This window comes from Haliotis cracherodii, unplaced genomic scaffold (assembly GCF_022045235.1).
Source record: "Haliotis cracherodii isolate W230 unplaced genomic scaffold, xgHalCrac1.p SCAF_19, whole genome shotgun sequence".
Taxonomy (NCBI): Eukaryota; Metazoa; Mollusca; class Gastropoda; order Lepetellida; family Haliotidae; genus Haliotis; species Haliotis cracherodii.
In genome coordinates this window covers 18,814,579-18,838,510 of record NW_027266274.1, presented here as the reverse complement: position 1 = coordinate 18,838,510, position 23,932 = coordinate 18,814,579, and the positions used below count along the sequence as shown (strand labels likewise).

Genomic DNA, 23,932 nt, shown 5'->3' with positions numbered 1-23,932 from the left:
TACCCTGTCTGGCTCTCTGCATTAATGAGATATCTCAAGGACTAGTTGGCTTAGGAGTCTGTACAGTGTGTCTCAGTTGACTTGCACTAGAAAATCTGCCTTTGTTCGGACTGGTTAAAAAGACCACACACGTACATGCACATCTCGAGATAAATACAGGACATTAATCCCCATTTCACCTCTCCTAACCTCAAATATTTGGAAGTTGTGTGTGATGCAAGGAACCTGCCTTTATGAGTCAGTCGGTGTTGAAAAGATTATATTATGTTTCTTATATGCATGAGTAGTAGTGACGCAAGTTGCTTCGTCTGCCTTTATAAACATGATGAATAGTTTACACAATGTTGTCCAGGCAGTATATCTTGCAGTGAACACTGTATGTAGATTTAATAACTAGTAGTGGTGTAACGATACGGCGATACAGTATTGTATCCCTAATGCACAGCCCACGATACAATGCATCGATTTGGAAAGCATGTATTGCGATACATACGATATTTTCATAACACAGTTTTACTTACCCAGTACTTTTAAACATGAAATACGTTTAACAGTTTCAAAGCCAGTTTGTTGTTTCAGTAAAACATACTGTATTGCTGACAATTTGCTATAACAGTAAATAAACACCTTATATCTTCTTCAACTGTACTGTCACATCTTTTAGAAAGCAGAAAAACATCAACTTGGCTTAGCTTGTACCAGTAAACACTGTATCGTGATACATATCGTATCACGATCCCTGTATCATGATACGTATCTTATCGCGACCCTCCCGTATCGTTACACCTCTAATAACTAGGATAACACAAGATATGTATGTATGTGTGCAGTGTCATTCGATTCTTTGGACAGATGCCCTATGATACAAGGTGCAATACACTGACGACCCATTTTGAAAACACATTGGGTCAAATTGATCAGGGTAAATCTCACTCATTCCTCTGAACACCTGTGAAGATCTTGGTTAGAAGAGGTCTTCAGCCACCCATGCTTGCCGTAAAAGACGTAAATGCTTATCGTAACGGGATAGGCTCGTTGGCTTGGTTGATGGATCTTATCCCAATTGCGTGGATCGATGCACTTATATCATTCATTGGATTGTCTGGTCCAGATTCGATTATTTACAGACTGCCGTCATATAGCTGGAATATTGCTGAGTGCGGTGTTAAACAACAAACCAACCATCCAATCCAATTGCGTTGAAATCATTCCTCGGCCATTGACTTTGTAAACCTCACTCATGATCCATCTGACAGCCGTGGAGTCGCATCACTCAAGGTATTGGATATCCCCGACGTTTGATGCATGAAAGGGCCCTCAAGCTACGCTCAGTGTCAACCAGCTCCAGTTCAGTGTCCTTTTGTCCCCTGGCACTTTGTATGTCTTTGTATGGTTGCCAGTTGTACGCACGCAGAGTGGCATGATGATGTGATGGTGATTTGGATGTGGAATATTCTTGTGTGTTTAAGTGTGTCTCTTCTCCCTGTGATGGGTGTTTTCCCTGATACGATTTTTGCTCCAGTCATTCAGTGTTTTTCCCTTATCAGCTTCTGGCTGTAAATATGCTTACATATGGGGCAGGTTCACTGTAGTTGCAATAGGATTTTTTGTCCCAGTGTCATCCAGAGTTTGTCTGTTTTGCTTAATGTAAATTCAGGCCAAGTTTAGTCTCTCATAAATGATCAAACAATTCACCTGTTCGTTTCATGTTCTGTTATCTTATAATCAATCCTGGCCTAGTTGATATTGAGTTGCTCCGAGAGGCGGTCTTTAGTTATTTGTCCTGATATTAAGCAGCCCAGCATACAGTCTCTTATCCCACACTGCTTATGCCTGTTGCAGACAGGTATGACTCACTGCTGGCTGCACAATAACTTACCTGTAATCTCCTCACATGACCAAGCTAGGTTGTCACCTTGTACCTGTCACAGTAAGGAATGATGACCTCGTCACATCTCTGCCCTGCCCCCTCTGTCACACCACCTGGCTGGGATCTTCTTTTCTTTATGGTGCTCAACACCATCCTGTAACATTCCAATCCCACTGCCCCAAATTGTCCCACACTCACCCCTACACCTACCCCTACCCTCACCCCTACAATCTAACTCACCCCTACCCTCACCCCTACACCTACCCCCACCCCTACACCTACACCCACCCTACCCTCACCCCTACAATCTAACTCACCCCTACCCTCACCCCTACACCTACCCCTACCCTCACCCCTACACCCACCCTACCCTCACCCCTACAATCTAACTCACCCCTACCCTCACCCCTACACCCACCCTACCCTCACCCCTACAATCTAACTCACCCCTACACCTACCCCCACCCCTACACCTACCCCCACCCTCACCCCTACAATCTAACTCACCCCTACCCCCACCCCTACACCTACACCCACCCTACCCTCACCCCTATAATCTAACTCACCCCTACCCTCACCCCTACACCCACCCCTACCCTCACCCCTACAATCTAACTCACCCCTACACCTACCCTCACCCTCACCCCTACACCCACCCCTACCCTCACCCCTACAATCTAACTCACCCCTACCCTCACCCCTACACCCACCCCTACCCTCACCCCTACAATCTAACTCATCCCTACACCTACACCCACCCTACCCTCACCCCTATAATCTAACTCACCCCTACCCTCACCCCTACACCCACCCCTACCCTCACCCCTACAATCTAACTCACCCCTACACCTACCCTCACCCTCACCCCTACACCCACCCCTACCCTCACCCCTACAATCTAACTCACCCCTACCCTCACCCCTACACCCACCCCTACCCTCACCCCTACAATCTAACTCACCCCTACACCTACCCTCACCCTCACCCCTACACCTACCCCTACCCTCACCCCTATAATCTAACTCACCCCTACCATCACCCCTACACCTACCCCCACCCCCACCCCAACACCCACCCTACCCTCACCCCTACAATCTAACTCACCCCTACCCTCACCCCTACACCTACACCTACCCCTACACCCACCCTACCCTCACCCCTACAATCTAACTCACCCCTACCCTCACCCCTACAATCTAACTCACCCCTACCCTCACCCCCACCCCTACACCCACCCTACCCTCACCCCTACAATTTAACTCACCCCTACCCTCACCCCTACAATCTAACTCACCCCTACCCTCACCCCTACAATCTAACTCACCTCTACCCTCAAACCACATCCTTAGTAACCTTGTTCCAACCCTCACCTCTACCCTCACCCCAACAATCACCCTCACCTCTACCCTCTAACACAGACTCCTACCCTGAACCCAACAATCACCCTCACACCACCCAAACCCTCATCCTACCATCATCCAACCTACACCCTCATCCCAACTCACTCCTGATATTTGTACTTTCAAATATGCCTCCAAACCAAGATTTACAATTGTCACCTTGACAACCCTGATTTCTGATAGGTACTTCTTCCTCTTCCCGCACCCCTTTTCCCAACCTTAAACAACATTTAATGATACTCTCTCCCATCCCTCTCCCACCTACACCTTCTCCCAACCCTCTCGTCTCTTTATCGCGAACCTGACACCACCCCTTTTTACAGTGCCTCCTCACCTTGCCTTCCTCCTCAGTCATCTGAGCCCTGCTCCCTGTTGTGTCTCGCCATATAATAAACTGCTTCACAATGCAAGAAGTCTGCTTTCCCATCATTCTTGGCGTTTGTTTTTTTGTTAAAAAATTGCTTATAGAGGAGTGACAGCATTATCTCCCTGTTGAGCCATAGGGTTGTGTTCTCATGTAGACTTGACCCCCGGGTGCTTGAGAATATATACTCACCGCCAAAAGAAACGCGAACACCATAGACGTTGGTTAATATATGAAGAATTACTCATATTCGAGAGATATTAAATTGATTTGACGCACAAATGAACGTACTGGTATGTTGTGTGAACCCACGCTCATAAACGCATCACATATGGCGTCATAGATTCACGAGTCGAGATGCACCTTTTGACTCGTGCAGGATTTGCGTGTTAAGTTTGGAAATCAGGTGCAGCGTATTGTGATAAGAATAAAGACACTCTGTGGTAACACTTGACTAATTGTTAGTTTTGTCATTAAGTGGTACACATTGGAATCATCTCTTCCTAACGTACATACTTCTCTATATGTTTCTATGTTTCGCATTTTTTTTCGTGATGAGTATATATGCAAGACAACACTTGCTGTTACAGTTATCAGGGTCTGCCCTTTGCACGTGTCATTTTGTACTCATGGTTTATTTGCCAAATGGAAAGATTTGTGTTTTTTTCTAAGTGGAAAGTTATGTCACATTGTTATGAGTGAAGCTCATTCTTGAAGCCCATCCTCGACAAGGATGGAATGTGTCAGATTAACATTTTGACTCTGAAATGAAACATTTTGTTACTTTGTCATTTAATAAGAGAAAGTGTTTCTCGGTGAGTCTGTATGACACTATTGATATACAAAAGTTGCATTAAAATCCGACTCCCTCATTCTCCTGAATTAAAAGAAAACACCTTTGAGACTAACACATTTAGAGGTTGGTAGGTTGACTGTTTTTGTCATTTCTTAGAATCGGTCATGACAGCAACCCTTTCTTGTTACGAGAGGTGACTAACGGGTTCGGGTGGTCAGACTCAGTGACTTGGTTGATGCATGTCATCGTATCCCAATTGCGTGGATTGATGCTTGTGATGTCTATCTCTGGATTGTCTGGTCCACACTCGATTATTTACAGACCAACATTATCAAGCAGGATTATTGCTGAGTGCAGCATTAAACATTAAACAAACCTACAAAAACAAACATAATCCCTTGTCTATTTGTTAATGTCACTTAACATGATCATCTCGATAGGGAAAACATAGTATCACACAACATCAATTCAGTCATCAATTATTCAGTCAAGTTGAATTTTTGACAAGACAATTTATCTGCCAATCAAACATTTTGACAGCTAAGTTTCACTGGAGGCTATCATCTTGGGTCCTAACGTTACAGCACAATGAGCTAATGCCAATGCCTGGAGCCATGGAGATACTGAACATACATGTCATAGTGGCACACAGTTGTGCTCATTTCTTAACAGATCGTCTCGGAGGGAGCAGCTACTAGACCTACATACTGGCACTATGGGAATCACAGGTTGTTATGATATTTTATTTATTGGCCATTGATGTTCTTGTAAAAGGGTATGGACTTCAGTGCTAAAGTTTTCTCCTTGAAGAATGCTTCTATACCAAGAAAATCTGTCCCTAATTATCTGCAGTGAAGGATTTGTATATACTTTCTTGTACTTAGTTGTAGCCTGTTTTGGCTTGACTGGCTGACTGGTTTGTAGGAAGGTGAGGTTACGATGGATGTGGTATGTGTCGTATACACCAAGGTAAAATGTGTTATGTTTACACAATGGTTTCTGTAGATATTATCAGTACATATTTGTACCATTTCAAAACATATTTGAGAACATTGTATCATTGGTAAGACATCTGTGTTAACATGTTGCATCAGGTAGTATGTATTACTGTGTATGTCATATGTAGTATTGATCAGACTTCCTGGTAGAGGGAGCAAATAGTGTAAATTTCCTCTATAATCAACCCAATTCTTGCAGTGGTATTCACTGTGATAACTGTACTGACCATTTAGATAGGGGATGACCTTTTCTTGGACATCCAGGTTAAATGTGGGTCAGACTATCAGTAATGCTGTCATGGTTTGACCAGTGTTTTCCCAGTTAACCCTGGTGTACATTTGGTGTACATGATACATTGAAACTTGTGTTGAATTTCCTCTTTCTTTTAATTTGTGGTTTTATGTTCCGTCTCATTGAAGGTTGTTGTGTTCATAGAGTGTTTAGTTTCAATACAGAATTAGTTCGTCAACCACTTAAGTAGATACGACTCTGCCTTTTGGATTTTGTGGGAAGTGGAAAGTGGAATAATTGTTTGCTCATCTATACAGTGCCCAAATCAAACATTTTGTATTTGATTTTCCGAGATTGCTTTCACAATGTTCTCAAAAGTGTGTCCTGTAAACATGATAAACAAGATTGATGATGGAAATCTTTGTATTGTAGTTTTATAATCTTCCTGCTCTGTCACATGTAAGACATCACCCGTGAAGATGACCAGTTAGAATGGGTCTTCAGCAACCCATGCTAGCTGTAAAAGGCAACCATGCTTGTTGATAACAGGATCGGGTGGTCAGTTTTGCTGACTTGGTTGATGCATGCATGAATCAATGCTCATGCTGTCAATCACTGGATTGACTTGATTATTTACAGAATCTGGTCATAAAGCTGGATTATTGCTGAGTGCTGCGTTAAACAACAAACACAAACAAAAGTGTGTCCTGTCATCATGATAAACAAGATAGATGATGGAGATCTTTGTATTGTAGTTTTATGATCTCCCTTTCATTCTCAGGCTTTTAACGTGACCTACAAGTCTAGGGTTCCATGGGTCCCCAAATAATTAATGTCAAGGGTTCTTACTGGAAATATGAGGGTCCTGTTAAGTAATGAAATGCTGTAGTTGTGTACTATTAGATTTGATAATTACTTAAATTACAGGACCTTTAAATTTCTTGTCAACAATTTGGTACAATGAAGATTGTTGTACACCCCTTGTGATGTTTTTTCTCTCTTTCCATTCCAAACATTTGTGAGTGCTGGACACTTGTCCGTGTCATGTAAACCCTGAACACATTTCATTTCATTTTAATGAAACTTTAACTGGTTCAAACTTCCTCGTGTAGGACAAAACTCCACAATGGAGTGATAAGAGTTCATGTGAATATGCCAATGAGATTTTTCAGTTTGTGTGTGTTAATGTTAGAGAATAACCCTTCAGCTATGTTATAGCCTATTGTCGCCTAAGGCAGTATATACGAGCTCGTATCTATAAAATGTAGGATTCCTGATTACATGATGCAACATCGGTAAAGCACATGTGACTTAAACAATGGATATCATTATCAATGGATGATATAAATGGATGATAGATATCATGATAAAAGATTGATGTGATAAATGGATGATAGATATCATGATAAATGGATGAAAGATATCATGATAAATGGATGAAAGATATCATGATAAATGGATGAAAGATATCATGATAAATGATTGATGTGATAAATGGATGATAGATATCATGATAAATGGATGAAAGATATCATGATAAATGGATGAAAGATATCATGATAAATGGATGATAGATATCATGATAAATGGATGATAGATATGATAAATGATTGATGTGATAAATGGATGATGGATATCGTGATAAATGATTGATGTGATAAATGGATGAAAGATATCATGATAAATGATTGATGTGATAAATGGATGAAAGATATCATGATAAATGGATGATAGATATCGTGATAAATGATTGATGTGATAAATGGATGATAGAAAAATGATTGATATGATGAATAGATATCATCTTCAGTTTTACCACTAAAAAAACCTTGACATCACAGTGAGATTTTGTCATGGATCTTCGTCTGTTGTCCGTCTGTCCATCCATCTGCTAGCATTGAACTTAAACCCATCTTTTCCAAAACTCCTGAACATGCTCTAGAGGCCCCTGGTGACACCAAAGTCAAAGAACAAAGACATTTGCACTTTGCTTTGCAATGATGCATAGATTGGATCTGCTTTGCAATGATGCATAGATTGGATCTGCTTTGCAATGATGCATAGATTGGATCTGCTTTGCAATGATGCATAGATTGGATCTGCTCTGCAATGATGCATAGATTGGATCTGCTTTGCAATGATGCATAGGTTGGATCTGCTTTGCAATGATGCTTAGATTGGATCTGCTTTGCAATGATGCATAGATTGGATCTGCTTTGCAATGATGCATAGATAGGATCTGCTTTGCAAGCTGAAGCAACATAGTGATTGTAAAAGGTTAATTTGACACCAATAATTATCCACAATAGTTCCGGGTAATATTTGTATATCGGCTCGATCAGAATAGGGGCATATGATGATAATAACTATGCAGCTCTATTGCATGGTAGAATGAAAGGCCATGCAGGTACGTAAGCCACTGAAGTATGGACTCCTTTATGAGGTTTCTGTTCATGCATTCAGTGGTTGTGTTGTAACCTGCAAAGAGACTGCCTCCATGGAATTCAAATCATACTTTGATCAAGCTTTCATGTCTATGATTTAAAATGCCCATGTACAATGTATGTATTATGATGGTGGAAGGCAGGCTGCTTGATCTGGCATGTCATCTGTTAAAGAAGTAAATTGTCAAGCGATTTATCATGCAAGTCTTGTACCGTATTCAAATCTGTAAGAGTTTTAAGTCCATTAGTTTTAGTTTTGGTATCTGAAGTCAAACTTAGTTTGTGAACTAGTTTGATTTTTATTGTGATGTCCTCCCGTGGGGATTTTGGTTTAAGAGGCGACCAAATGAATTTGGTGGTCAGGCTGTGGCTGTGACTTGATGGCGTGTCATCATACCTCGACAGCATGGATCCTTGCTCATAATTTCGATCAATGGATTCTTTGGTCCAGACTTCATTATTTACAGGTGGCCGTGATAGAGCAGGAATAGTGCAGCGTTAAACAACAAACACATTTATCATGGTGTCCACATAGTATAAGTACTAGTGGTATAAACATGGTGTTGCAAATACATGATACAGTACTGGAATAAAACCGCAATGAAGGAGTTGCCATGAACTTGGCATGACCCATGAGGTCATGAGAGTGAGTGAGTTGGGTTTAACACCGCTTTTAACAGTATTCCAGTTATATCGCGGCGTGTCCGCTTAATGTGGGAGGAAAGCCCGAAGTGATGCAGGTCTCAGACGTTTACCACTTCGGTGAAACCCACGAGCACGGAGGTCATGAGAAGCCCACAATGATGACCTAAAGCCGGATTCGTAGCGCTGATAAACCTTTCCCAAGGGACACCAAATATAAAGCCATTATGTACCCATTAATATAGTCAGTGGTGTGATAAGTCCTGTTATCTTAATAGTTATACTAAGTTTATTATAATGTTCATTACTGTTATTCCATCTCATGTCTAAAAGATTTGAAGTTTGACTTTTCACTGCTGTGTTGTAGGGCTGGATTCTCATTTCAGGACCTTTAAAATATAGTAATCCCCCCCCAAAGGTAAAACCAAGAAAAGCCAAGGACCCCTTTAAATCTTTAATACATAATTGTATCACATTGTTGCAGAGGTTGGGAGCTTATTACATTAAGTGTGGTATGTGATTTGAGTCATGGATATTTATGTACATGTACATTATCTTGCTATGACAGGTGTCGTAGTCCTTCCTGCACCATGACAGTGGAATATATTTATTTTATGGAAAAAACAACAACTGAAAAAGGTATACAAAAGCAAGTCTAGCCAGCTCATTGTCACATAGACATTTAGTCCAATGACAGAATGTGGGTTTTGTATGACATGACACAAGGAAGTCATCGCCAATTTATGGTTGTCGTTAAACCAGCCATATAAAATTGCTTAGGTTCTGGTTAAAAATTAGAGGGGGGAAATGAGTTTAATATGTCCCTGTAAGATACTGGTAAAACTTTTACAAAGAGATTAAGTGGAGACACTATTAAGTTGCCTTCACAGTACCCCATGCGTGTGTACCCTTGGTGATTCCAGGATAGTCAAGGTTGCTGGTACCCTGTGCTTGTCTCCCTGTGGGATTCCAGGACAGACAAGGTTGCTGGTATCCCATGCTTGTCTCCCTGTGGGATTCCAGGACAGACATGGTCGCTTATATCCCATGCTTGTCTCCCTGTGGGATTCCAGGATAGTCAAGGTTGCTGGTATCCCATGCTTGTCTCCCTTTGGGATTCCAGGACAGACAAGGTCGCTGGTATCCCATGCTTGTCTCCCTGTGGGATTCCAGGACAGACAAGGTTGCTGGTATCTCATGCTTGTCTCCCTGTGGGATTCCAGGACAGACAAGGTCGCTGGTATCCCATGCTTGTCTCCCTTTGGGATTCCAGGACAGACAAGGTCGCTGGTATCCCATGCTTGTCTCCCTGTGGGATTCCAGGACAGACAAGGTTGCTAGTACCCTGTGCTTGTCTCCCTGTGGGATTCCAGGACAGACAAGGTTGCTGGTATCCCATGCTTGTCTCCCTGTGGGATTCCAGGACAGACAATGTCGATGGTATCCCATGCTTGACTCCCTTTGGGATTCCAGGACAGACAAGGTTGCTGGTACCCTGTGCTTGAGTCCCTTTGGGATTCCAGGACAGACAAGGTTGCTGGTATCCCATGCTTGACTCCCTTTGGGATTCCAGGACAGACAAGGTTGCTGGTAACCTGTGCTTGTCTCCCTGTGGGATTCCAGGACAGACAAGGTCGCTGGTATCCCATGCTTGACTCCCTTTGGGATTCCAGGACAGACAAGGTTGCTGGTACCCTGTGCTTGTCTCCCTGTGGGATTCCAGGACAGACAAGGTTGCTGGTATCCCATGCTTGTCTCCCTGTGGGATTCCAGGACAGACAAGGTCGCTGGTATCCCATGCTTGTCTCCCTTTGGGATTCCAGGACAGACAAGGTCGCTGGTATCCCATGCTTGACTCCCTTTGGGATTCCAGGACAGACAAGGTCGCTGGTATCCCATGCTTGACTCCCTTTGGGATTCCATGACAGACAAGGTTGCTGGTATCCCATGCTTATGGAGCTTCCAGGAACTTCCAGGAGCTGTGCCACTTAAGTCATTACTTGCAGATTATTCTGACATGGCTACCAACTACAAGATTGGTTGAAGAGACTTTGATCCCCTACTCACTCACTCACTCACTCACATATGAAGGAACATTCCCTGCCATAATATTCAGAGTGGAACCCATTAAATTCTAATTCAAACCCCTGGCATGTGGAGGCACAAGTCAGGTTTCATGTACATGGCCATTAGGATTCACCCCTCTGGGTAAGGGCAGATCTTTTTGTGTGGCAACACTGCAGCATAACAACTGATATTCATCGGAGTCGCAGGTGTGCATGGGAAATGTTGGTCTTTCTAAAGTTAGGCAATCTGGTTGGGACTTATGCTGGATAACTGAATAGGGACTGTGGGCAGGATATTGACTCGTAATGACCTAGTTGGATACAAGCTCATATATCACTATATGTTTCACTCGAGTTGATTGGTAATTTAGATGCAGTTTGTTTCTTTGGCCAACATGTAGCCTCTCATACACACCCTGCAACCAAAATGTCCCACCTGCTGAGAATATCTCTGTTAAAAGATGAATAATATATCATAGTTTCCAAGTACCATTGTGTATTCCACAGATCATGATACAGATATAAAATGACTGTTTTTTAAATGGATACCCACACTTTCAATTTAGAAGAGTATCTGTGACTATGGTAATCAGGGCGAGGGGATGAAATAGTAATACAGCACAAGCGATGAATATAGTCTGTGAGTAGGCTTGGCCTAATTTTGTTTGGTTATGGAGGCACAAAAGCAAATTAAAGGTTTTGGTAAGCAATTAAAATGCCGTGGAGGTATATATCTATTACAACATACATATGCTGGCAGACAAATGGGTAGGTGCCAAACTAACGAAGAAGAGTTAATCCTGTTTAGTGGTACATAATACCATATTGCTTAAATGCTTTAATGATTCATGCTGAAAATAGCAGTATTTTGGGGTTTTACAAATGTAACATCATTGTTTCTTTATGTTCAGAGCCAGAGCAAGACCCCCCATCCTACACTGATGTCCATGATGAAGAGCCTGTCCTGGATGCCGTTACAAGCACACAGGTTAGTCAAGTTCAGACGTCCATCACTACAAGTACGAGCAGCACCAGCGAGTTCGCTCCCCGGCTCTGCCATATCAAGAAACGGGCCGATTTCAACGGATACGGTTTCAATCTTCATGCGGAAAGAGACAAACCAGGACAGTATATCGGTAAAATCGACGAAGACTCGCCAGCTGAAAGAGCAGATCTTCGCGAGGGCGATAGGATAGTGGCTGTGAATGGAACAAACATTGAAAGCGAGACTCACCAGCGGGTGATTGAGCTGGTGAAGAGCGGAGGTGACGAGACGACGCTGCTGGTGTTGGACAAAGACACAGATGAGTACTACAAGAGCAGGGGGATTACTGTCTCCACGGATTTGGATGAAGTGAGGAGGATCTCCAGCGTTACAGGTAATATAGACCTTCTCTGGAATCGGTTTGATTTGCTACCCAGGCCATATTTGTGCATGTTTAATTTTTTCACTGAAAGAACATAATATCCAAGACCAACAGCAGCAATTGCTGTGTTAAGTACAATGCTCCCCTAGCCCAACATCAGCAATAGCTGTGATACGAACGATACTCCCTGACCCAATGATAGCAATTGCTGAGATACGTACAATACTCCCTGACCAATCATCGGCAATAGCTGTGATACCTACAATACTCCCCTGACCCAACCTCGGTAATTGCTGTGATATGTATTTAGGGAAGAAATTGGAACGTTTCCATGGGGTCATGACAAGGTTGTGAAATAGAAGGTGATTAAGTTGGAGGAAGCTGACAGTGCAGGAAGAGATTTTCTAGTGGTGGCTTAAAGTATCCATGTTGTAATGTATGCTACATTCCTAAACGCATGCTCAAGCATATGCACAAAATGATACTAGGTGCATCCAGGTGTATTTGTGTATCCTGTAAACAAGTTCTATGTTGCAATGCACCAGTGACTAGTTTATACTCAACACATAGGGTTTCCTTTGATACTGAAACTGGCAATCCCTTTTTGCGAAGTTATGGACCATTTCAATGAAATGTTCAGCTCTGTGTGCATTGTGACAGGGGCTCCACACTCCATGCTGCAATATAGACCAACCAGCTAGCATTGCTATGTGGGACGTGCCCTTATAAAGACTGCATTCTTGTTACACTTTCCAGGGGCTGTCATCCATTACACTTCTGACTGAGTGCCACTCTGCATATTTCAGGCTGTGATCTGATTTAGCCATGCTCTGATTCAGATCTGGTAAACCGATCATGTGTTTAGCCCTGTCACATTGTCATTAGCTGTGCTTGTTTTGATAGAAAATTCAATATCGACATACCTGTGGGAACTGCTCTCAGGGGCTATTGTTGTACATATCGAAGCAATTGTTACTGGCGGGTCGGGAATGATCCCATGTATCACAGCTATTATTACTGTTGGGCTGGGAGATATTTTACGTATCACAGCTATTGTTATTGTAGGGTCAGGGGATATTGTATATATCACAGCAGTGATATCCGTAGGATTAGAGAGTATTGAACGTATCTTGCTAATTGCATCTTTAGCGTCAGGAGATATTGTACATATTGCAGCTATTTCTTCGTATCACAACAATAGCATCTTTGGAGCAAGCATAGCCTCAGGTTTCTCTTTCTTACTGTTGATAGCTTGATGTATTTGGACAAGTGCTGCAAAAAATGTATCATTTGCTTACATCAAGCTCGGAGATAATCATGATAATGGCGAGATATTACGTATGGACCAAGATTCTGTGTTCCATAGTATATATCCAAGATATAACGGTCAGCGCTGACTTGCAGGAGAGGCTGTTTCTGTTGCTGTGGAACCGCCTGTATTCTCCATCCCCCCTCCTCCCATCGAGGACCCTTCAGATGACGAAGAATTTAACGTTGATGATTTCAATGGTAACCTTTGATCCTTCGATCTCAAGCACAGCTGCCGTGTCTAATGCTTCTGCCTCTCGCGTCTCTGCGTGAGGCTACCATCACCGCGGCATTGGCCTGCCACCCAGTGTTTCTTGTCCCATTTCACCAAGGAAAAAAATGTCATGTTTGGGGACACTTGCAGTATTTGTTAAGTGACCATGACAAAGACTTATTTAGAATCCAGAATTCAATAAGAATGCATGCAACCATTATATCTCAAAATGAGATCCCAGTTCCACCAAGGTCCATTAAACTTAGGCCATATTTAAAACATTGTACCTTTTGTAGACGAGGACCACAATAGTTTATACCAAAAGTAACGCCCTTGCACATTTCAAGAAAATGTTAAAGGAGACTGAAGTCTGTTTGGACACATAGCGTTATCATGTAGACTTGCTTAAATCTACACCTGGTCCACAAATAGATTGTAGAGATACGACTTTGTAAGTAATATTGAAGTATTATGGCAGTGTGGGATTTTGCCTTTTGTTCTGAAGCCTGAGTCTAATAAGTTTCTGATTTGTTTGAGGAGCTTAACACTGAAATCTGCTCAAAGGAAGGGGAGCCAGGTTTGGGATTGTAGAGTTAACTTGTTTTTGGCACAGACTGTAGTTATTGTAGTTGTAGCACTACAATTGCATGTGTAGAATTGTTTGTGGGATGTTATGAGGGAGACACTTACACTAAAGATTTGTCACTGAAAAAATATAGTTTTGATAAAAACAAACAACCGCAATTAAATTGATAAGGAGCCCCAGTGAGATGGGAGATTAAGATCTGAACCTGGATAAATCTAGACTTGCTTTATTCAGGACTATAGCATTCAGTATGGGCTGGACAGGAGGGAAGACAATGGGGTTGAGGGACTGTGACACTAGGTGACACCCTGTGATGTAAGTTCCGTGAGAAACACTGGGTGGCCTGACACAAGGTGCGGAGTGCTTTGCCTCCTCACAGACTTCTAGAGCTGTTCTGTTTCTCGTTGTGTAGATCCATTCATGTCCTGTGTCTCGTGTGAGTGGGGTGTTGAACTGACCAGTAACAAACCCTTAGTTTCTTTCCAGGTCTGTAGATGCTGTGTCCTAGCATTAGTCGCCACGTATTAATCCCATCTGTTTCAGATAGGACTGTAGAATCCTAAGAATGCTGCATACTGATGTTAATATGCTGAACTAAACATGTAAAAATACACTGAACAAAAATATTGGGGGGATATTTTTGTGAAGTAAAGCTTGAGCTCATAATATCCCCTAAAATATTCATGATCTCAAAATATATTTTTTCAGTATATTGAACTATACAAAATGCAGTCAAAATAATAACTTTTTCAGCGAATTAATGTCTTTTATTTAGTTATAAGCTAAACTTTCTCGACAGAGATATTCGTAGTGGCTTGGAGCCAGTGACTGTCATGTCCTTAACATGGTTGCTTGGGGGCGTGTCTGTCTTCTTCACTTGTTGCTGTGACTTAACAATAGTGTGACAGTGAAACATTTGGATGTGTTGTGGACTCTGGTAGATTATAGCTTAGAATAGTTTTCCACCTTAACAATGTTTAGATCATTATTCGAAGTAATTCCGGTCAGTTTGATATTGGTGTAAGTTTACTGAGTTGTCTGAATTGAAAACCTCATTTTCTTGGTTCGTTAAAATTTATGAATATAACTTACATTCACTAATATTTGAAAAGTTAAGTTTGATAACTTATAACAATTGTAAGATGACCTGAAATGTCAATTTGTAAAGTTTTCAAAACATCTTGATCGTGTTGAGTAGTTAAAATAAAAACAGGTCTCTGATACAAAATAATAACATGAAGTCAATTAAGTGTTAACAACTAAACATAAGGCATAGCTATGAAATGCATTGCACAAACTCTTCTCATAGACTAGAAAATTGTAGTGTGCTTTTTTTAGAATTTGCACTCAGATTTTATGATTTAAGCAATTACAAACACTTATTGACTTAAACATGCAAAATGAAATTTGATTTGTTGATATATCTTTATATTGTTTCTGTCAATATGTATAAGTAATCGGTAGTCCTTTTGGTAAAAGGGCAAGGGAGTTAGCTTTGTGGTTAAGGTGTTAGCTCATCATGCCAAAACAGGTTTGTTTCCCACATGGGTACAGCGTGTGAAGCCTGTTCCTTGTGTACCTGCCATGATACCACTGACATTAAGAAGCATTGACATATGCTATTTAGAAGTATTTCAATCAGGCCAAGTGTTCTAGAGGTTCTCAGGTTGGCAGTTACGTTTATTTATTTTATTTGACTTGGGGAAATTACTTTGCAATCTACCTAATTAAAGTGTCATGTCTTTAGTTACATGATCTGCTTATTGCACGACTTACACCTTAACTGATACTGTTGTAGAACGCCTTGTTTTTTCATAATCGTAATGCTCTTTAGCAAGCATTCAGGTGCAGGTGTGATAATAATAGAATCCTGATGAACTTATTGGCCACTTGTATTGGTCAAGACGCCAGCACAGAGAGGAATGTACAAGGCCTGTATCAGCATTCAAATTGTATTCTCAACTCCCTGAGAAGTATACAACCTTGACGCCGAGCTGTGGAAGGGTTGAGTTAGGCATGTAGGGTGTATTGTGTTGAGTAGTAATATGACAATGTTGTGAGATGACCTGCCACAGGCTCTGATGTTTCTTGGGCTGGTGAAGTTGGGAGGTTAGACGTTGAGAGATTGCCATGACGGTTGTGATCATTGCTCCGCTGGTGTTTTCAGAAGCAGTGCAGGAACAGGTGGAGGCGACTCAGGCAGCTGAGGTGGAAGCCGAGCTCCCGCCACCCGGTAAATGAGGTTGATGACATCGTCATAAGAGGATGTCAGTGTTGTTGATGGTGCGGGGCATACAGTGTAGGAAGATGAAGCGAATAGCACATACCAATTTGTCATGCATGGCTCTCATGGTTTTGGTGTTAAGTAGGGTATATATTTGTCAAATCTTGTCAGACAACATTTTTGTCTGATTCAGTGAACCAGGTGGTTATTTTCATCAATAGCACCGTTATTTATAGTGCTCAAAAGAAGTTAAGGCACCACCTGATTCTTTCATATTACTATACTTAATGTGTAAGATTTTGAACTGAATGAAACCTGGATAATTTTAGAAAGTTTGTCATGACCTTGACATTCATCTCAAACATAACGAAACTGAAGAAGCTATTGAATGTCATTTGCACAAATTTGATATAGGCCATGTAATGACATACGTATCTGTCTGTAAATTTGGGTTAGATCTCAGTTCAAACTTCAGACTGTGCCTTTATATCCGCACAAAAAGGGTTATGTACGTCCCGTCTACTAATTATCATGTGTGCTCATGAATCTGATTGACAATTGGCCACTTCCTCAGAGCCACGGAAGGGAGGAGTTACAATAGCATTTCCTGAGAGTTAATTGTGAATCAAGTGCTAGGAATATCCCATTGTGAATTATGTATTTTTAAAATAGATGTGCTTGTTGTTGGTATGTGTGCTTTAATCATGTTAACTTGTTAAGCTGATACCAGTTTCTCTTCCTACACTGTTTGTAGTTGTGTTTTAACTGTCTCTTCCTACTCAGAGTTTGCTACTAATGAACATCACTTGAACATCACTTGAACATCATACAGGCATCATTTATTCATTGAATGAACATCATCTTCATTGTCTGGTTTGTTTCTGCATCTCCTAACACTGTGCTCTCTTCGACTTGCCAATAACTGAACCTTGTATGGATTTCTTGTCTTTGTTGACTACTTTAACTGGTTAACTGTAGATCAGTTTAAGGAACCAGTCATTTATTATGGGATGTGTAAGTGTATTTCAGAGGTTTTTAATAACTAATAAATGAAGATAATGGCCCTCCCCTAATGCTTGCCTTATATAAGATGACCCTCCCCATGTCCTGGTATATTTTGTCTGACCCTCCCTGAAAAGACAAAATGCAAAGGCACTTTGTTTATAAAAAAAAAATGTGTATTACTTTTTTTTACCCTCACCTGAAGACTGTCATAGTTTTGGTGACCCTCTCCAGATTCCCTCTGACCCACATCCGCCTACCCCATAATAATTGACTGGTTCCTAACTCACACTTTTCTCCATCATTTTGATGAGGATAGTTTCCTAGTTTTCAAGAGTTATCGTTATGATAATTTTGGTAATATATGTTATGTTTTGTCATTGATTAGTTTAATTTATTAATTCATTCTTACAAATATAAATGCGATATAATATTGTTTCCAATAATATGAAGAGTAGCGGTAGATTAATAGTTTATGATCATGAATTATGTCATGCTAATTTCCTGGCAGCATGTTCCATATATCTGCCATGCTTTATAGTACGTGTTTGACAACTAACCATCATTACATCATCATTGCCAACTGTGATTTGTGTTAGGTGCCAGTCAAGGCATCAATGGGTGGAGGCTTAGTAACATCCTCAGATAGGCAACACCAACAATGCATGCATCTTCCTTAGATTGGGAATGCCACACTAATATCATACTAAAAGAAGTTTGTTACTCACATTACAACTAACATTTACTACTAAGTAAATCACTGACTTTCAGTGAATCAGCTCTTTGTTTTTCAAGGCCATGTGACCTATATTACACACATGCATATCATACAGTTATATCACATTGCACATGCATCATGGCATTTGATAACATTACATCTCCGTTCTAACATTATTCTTTTGCATGATGTGTGCAAGAAATCCCTTAAGATATGTTCATTGATAGATGATAAAACTTAAATGATGAGGCTCTAGGATGTTTCCTTGGAAACCAGTTGCTTATATAGGTCACTATCTTATATTTGTGTGTGAAAGTTGGTGCTGCGTTGTTTAAGCAAGAATTACGCCGTTGGTGCTGCGTTGTTTAAGCAAGAATTACACCAATGTCAAGCCAGCTCCTGCTATTTACATATAAATATTGAGGGGCGGTCGGGTAGCCTAGTGGTTAAAGCGTTCGCTCGTCACGCCAAAGACCCGGGTTCGATTCCCCCCGACATGGGTACAACGTGTGAAGCCCATTTCTGGTGTCCCCCGCCATGAGATATTGCTGGAATATTGCTAAAAGCGGCGTAAAACCATACTCACTCACTCACTCACTATAAATACTGAATGTGTTGGTAAATGAAACTAGGGCTAAGGAAGAATTTTTGTATGAATTAAATATGCAGAGCAACATTTGAGATATCCTTCTTGATGTGGGGTATAAGTGATAATGCATGCAGCACTGCTATGAATATTTATGCACCATGACGATAACATGTTATGTCATACTTTGCTACATGTTTCATGAATGTACACTTCAAGGTTCATCCTCTTCTCCATCATCTTCATTCTCATCAATTAATAACTGCTTCAGGTGGACTCCGCTTGTTCATAACAAAACTTAGTGTCTCCCAATTCCTTGGATGCCCCAACTGCTCTTTGTCCTGTAGAAAATGTGAATGGGCGAGGCCCAATATTTACGAGTGAAACCCATGTATATTGTGTGTCGTGTACTCGGTGGAACAGGGTATGCTGAAAAAAGCTCAATTTCATGTTCCTTCTGTATCTGACAAGAAACAAGAAGAAAGTAATCTTTGGAGGAGATTAAGTCATATTTTGATAATTAATCATCGAAGATTTTCAAAATGTAAAATAGTAGATATGAATAGATTTGTTATCTTCAATGTTAATGGTAAATTAGTGTTTAAATGTTCCAAATAAAACATTGAGTTTTTTGGTAAAATATTTTGGTAAAAAATATAGTTTTGCTATGATTTCAGTCTGATGTTAGATATGACATTGAATTGGTAGAAGGGTCATAGGGCAATAGATATCCACCATTTGTCGACCTAAGGTCGAGTCCTAGATGAGCACTGCACCTAGTTGTTAGTTGGATAACACTTAGATGTAGAAGGAGGGTTCACAAGTGGTAGCTATCTCTGAGAAACTTCGATAACTAAACATGTTCAAATAGTACTGATATGTTTCAAATTCAAATTTCCTCATGAGGACATTATTTGTTGAAACTGAAAGATAATTAAAAATTCATTTATGTATTATTTACATAGCTGTTGTTTCATGTTTACTCAGTCATGTTTACTCAAAAGATGGATGACTATTAAACATGTTAAATGTATTTTTTGTAAGAAGGAAAAGATTCAGTTTAATTTGACACAACGTTTCGTATTGATAATGCTGTTGATTGTATTGATCTTTCGTAAAGGTAAAAGATGAGAAGAAAACGTTTGAAATTTCATGACTATGATTATTTTCTTAGAGGATATTCCTTCCCCACCAGAGGAGTTGGTCACAGCTGATATCGCTGAAAATGACCAGGTGGAAGTTGAACAACAATTCTCAGCTGAAGTGGCTGAGACCGTTGAAGCCGTTGCCGATACTGAAACCTCGGCAGCAGCAACCGAAGAAATTGAACAAACTTCAGAGGAAATTACTGAAACTCCAGCTGAGGTCATGGAGTCATTGCAAGTCATTGACAGTGAATTAGAGAATGAAGTTGAGGTTGCACAGGCTGCCGAGGTTGAAGTTGAAGCAGCAACCGACGTACATGCTGAAGTGACCGAGGATATTACAGAAAACAATGTTACGGGAATAACCGAAAATGGTAAAGTCTGCTTTGGTTTCTACATTTATGAGCTTTGCAGCTTGAAGCATTCACCTGCTCAGCAAAGAACACCTGGTGTAAGGGTCATTAGTGGACTACAGCCTGTCTAACTTGTGTTGTCCTTCGTGCAGTTTTATATGCATGATTGTACAGATGAGAGAATCTTGTGGAAATCTTACATTTTCTGTCTGTTTACTGTTTAACTAATAATGTGTCAACCATGTTGGTAGATTCCAGATAATCGATGTCCCTTCCTTGTGAAGTCTAAATGTGTACCTTACAAAACCCCTTGTTCCTATTAATACCGGTAAGGTTGATTGGTTGATGGTTTTATGTTGCATGCTCGTGGGGAATTGGAGGGTCGTTGATAAGATGGAGATACATTATGGTTTGTGGTCTAATGATAACTCAACAGTTTTATTGACTGTTGCCAGACATTCTTTCGATTCAGTGTTCATACTTGTACAATGGGAGATGTGATCAATTCATTCGCTACAGTGTCTTTTGTAATGGTCCACTTGGTCATACTTTGGCTTCAAACGATGTGTTGAATGTGCAGCTAGGTAAACCCTCTGGAAGTGGCCAATCGGGCTTGTGAATGGAACCAAGTCATGTACAAAGTATTTATTTTATGGTTCAGTGTGTGTAACACAAAGCTTGTTCCTGGTGAGGCTGTGGGCTTCTTGATCTGGAGCAGTGCAATGACAAGCTCCATCCTGCCCATTCTGATCACAGTAGCAATGGTGCTTGTTTGGCACACTGATCACTGAGAGCAGGTGCTTGTTTGGCATAATGATCTGTAAGAGCAGGTGCTTGTTTGGCACACTGATCACTGAGAGCAGGTGCTTGTTTGGCATACTGATCTGTGAGAGCAGGTGCTTGTTTGGCACACTGATCACTGAGAGCAGGTGCTTGTTTGGCATACTGATCACTGAGAGCAGGTGCTTGTTTGGCATACTGATCTGTAAGAGCAGGTGCTTGTTAGGCACACTGATAACTGAGAGCAGGTGCTTGTTTGGTACATTTATTCCAGAGAGCAGGTGCTTGATATCTTTAAATGCATCTATGTGGGAACAGTATATTTATGCTGATTAGGTATTAAAATGTCATGCTTGTGTCAAAGTACACAGACCTTCATTGATTCTACAGGACTCCAAATTTTTCCAACCATGTCAGAGATTTTTTTCATTTATAAGTATATTAGGCTATTTTTATATAAATGCATTGGACTTAGTGCCCATTTCCCATTCCCCGAATTCGACAATGTGTAAGTCCTGTTCTTAGTGTTCCCACATATTGAATAGTGCTGGATGCTGGGTTGAACTGTACTCATTCATTCACTCGACTGCAATGTCAAATGTTTGGTGCTTCAGCAGAATGAGTGGAGCGAAAAGAAGAGTATGGTCAATGTCTATAATGTGATGTACAAGGGTTGTTGCCATGAGTGTAAAGCTTTGCATGCTATGCATATTATAGCCAGTATACCAAGTCAGTTGACTTGATGTCAGTTGTAATATCTGTTCATGAAATATTACTGTCGCTGGTCAACTATTGACTTATTATAGAAAGTCAACAATTTTGACCTTAGTTGACCTCCCACAGTACGCTGACACACCATGATATGACCGGAGTACTGTTCAAAGTGATGTTAAACCAAACTCACTATCAAAAGTCACATATTGTGTGAACACTTACCATTGTGCTTACAGTCAGCGAAATCCAAGTTTAGGATCAGTGTTAAAAAAGGTCTGAGATGTCTGGTACTTATAAGCTGACTTGCATGGGGACCAGAAGTCCAAGTGCATGTCATGGTGCCTCATTGTGGATCACGGCTGATTGCCTGTCATGGTGCCTCGATGGCGTGGATCATGGCTGATTGCCTGTCATGGTCCCTCGATGGCGTGGATCACGGCTGATTGCCTGTCATGGTGCCTCGATGGCGTGGATCATGGCTGACTGCCTGTCATGATGCCTCATTGTGGATCATGGCTGATTGCCTGTCATGGTGCCTCGATGGCGTGGATCATGGCTGACTGCCTGTCATGGTGCCTCGATGGCGTGGATCACCCCTGGTTGCGTCTCATGGTGCCTCATTGTGGATCATGGCTGATTGCCTGTCATGGTGCCTCGATGGTGTGGATCATGGCTGCCTGCCTGTCATGGTCCCTCAATGGCGTGGATCACCCCTGATTGCGTCTCATGCTGCCTTATTGTGGATCATGGCTGATTGCCTGTCATGGTGCCTCGATGGTGTGGATCACGGCTGATTGCCTGTCATGGTCCCTCGATGGTGTGGATCATGGCTGATTGCATCTCATGGTGCCTTGATGACGTGGATCACGGCTGATTGCCTGTCATGGTCCCTCGATGGCATGGATCACGGCTAATTGCCTGTCATGTTTCCATGATGGCGTGGATCACGGCTGTTTGCCTGTCATGGTGCCTCGATGGCGTGGATCACGGCTGATTGCCTGTCATGGTCCTTCGATGGCGTGGATCATGGCTGACTGCCTGTCATGGTGCCTCGATGGCGTGGATCACAGCATATTGCCTGTCATGGTCCCTCGATGGCGTGGATCATGGCTGATTGCCTGTCATGGTCCCTCGATGGCGTGGATCAGGCTGATTGCCTGTCATGGTGCCTCGATGGCATGGATCATGGCTGATTGCCTGTCATGGTCCCTCGATGGCGTGGATCACGGCTGATTGCCTGTCATGGTGCCTCGATGGCGTGGATCATGGCTGATTGCATGTCATGGTGCCTCATTGTGGATCATGGCTGATTGCCTGTCATGGTGCCTCGATGGCGTGGATCACGGCTGATTGTGTGTCATGGCGCCTCAATAGGGTGGATCATGGCTGATTGTCTGTCATGTTTCCTCGATGGCGTGGATCACGGCTGATTGTGTGTCATGGTCCCTCGATGGCGTGGATCACAGCTGATTGTCTGTCATGTTTCCTCGATGGCGTGGATCAAGGCTGATTGCCTGTGATGGTCCTTCGCTGGCGTGGATCATGGCTGATTGCCTGTCATGTTTCCACGATGGCGTGGATCACGGCTAATTGCCTGTCATGTTTCCTCGATGGCGTGGATCATGGCTGATTGCCTGTCATGGTCCCTCGATGGCGTGGATCATGGCTGATTGCCTGTCATGGTCCCTCGATGACGTGGATCAGGCTGATTGCCTGTGATGGTCCTTCGATCACATGGATCACGGCTGATTGCCTGTCATGGTCCCTCGATGGTGTGGATCATGGCTGATTGCCTGTCATGGTCCCTCGATGACGTGGATCATGGCTGATTGCCTGTCATGGTGCCTTGATGATGGCTCATGCTTTTAGTCACAGGCTTGCCACGCCCACTTTATTTGCAGGCTGACATGATAGGCGTAGATGGAAGCTTGTTGACTGGCATAAACCAACTTTCACTCGCCACAAATACAGGCTTGGAGCTGAAAGCTTGTTTACTCAGCTTAATTTTCATTTGTTGGAATTGACAAGCCTTTGCTTCTTTTGTTTGTTGGTAAGCTTCACTTCAAGCATGTCTGCCTGTGTCATATGCTGTATATAACAGACACACACTTGCATTTTCACGC

At 41.9% G+C, this 23,932-nt stretch overlaps 1 protein-coding gene across 2 annotated transcripts in view; it reads left to right on the top strand.

Annotated features, from left to right (window-relative positions):
• The window catches only part of LOC139466833 (Na(+)/H(+) exchange regulatory cofactor NHE-RF1-like), a 46,892-nt gene that overhangs the window by 12,818 nt on the left and 10,142 nt on the right, over window positions 1–23,932 (top strand). The window contains exons 2-5 of one of the 2 annotated variants that reach the window (XM_071248542.1): window positions 11,724–12,191; window positions 13,584–13,688; window positions 16,455–16,520; window positions 19,992–20,336. In XM_071248542.1, coding sequence (XP_071104643.1) covers window positions 11,724–12,191; window positions 13,584–13,688; window positions 16,455–16,520; window positions 19,992–20,336 — 984 coding nt within the window. The remainder of the gene's footprint in view (window positions 1–11,723; window positions 12,192–13,583; window positions 13,689–16,454; window positions 16,521–19,991; window positions 20,337–23,932) is intronic. The other variant, XM_071248540.1, reaches the window with a different exon arrangement.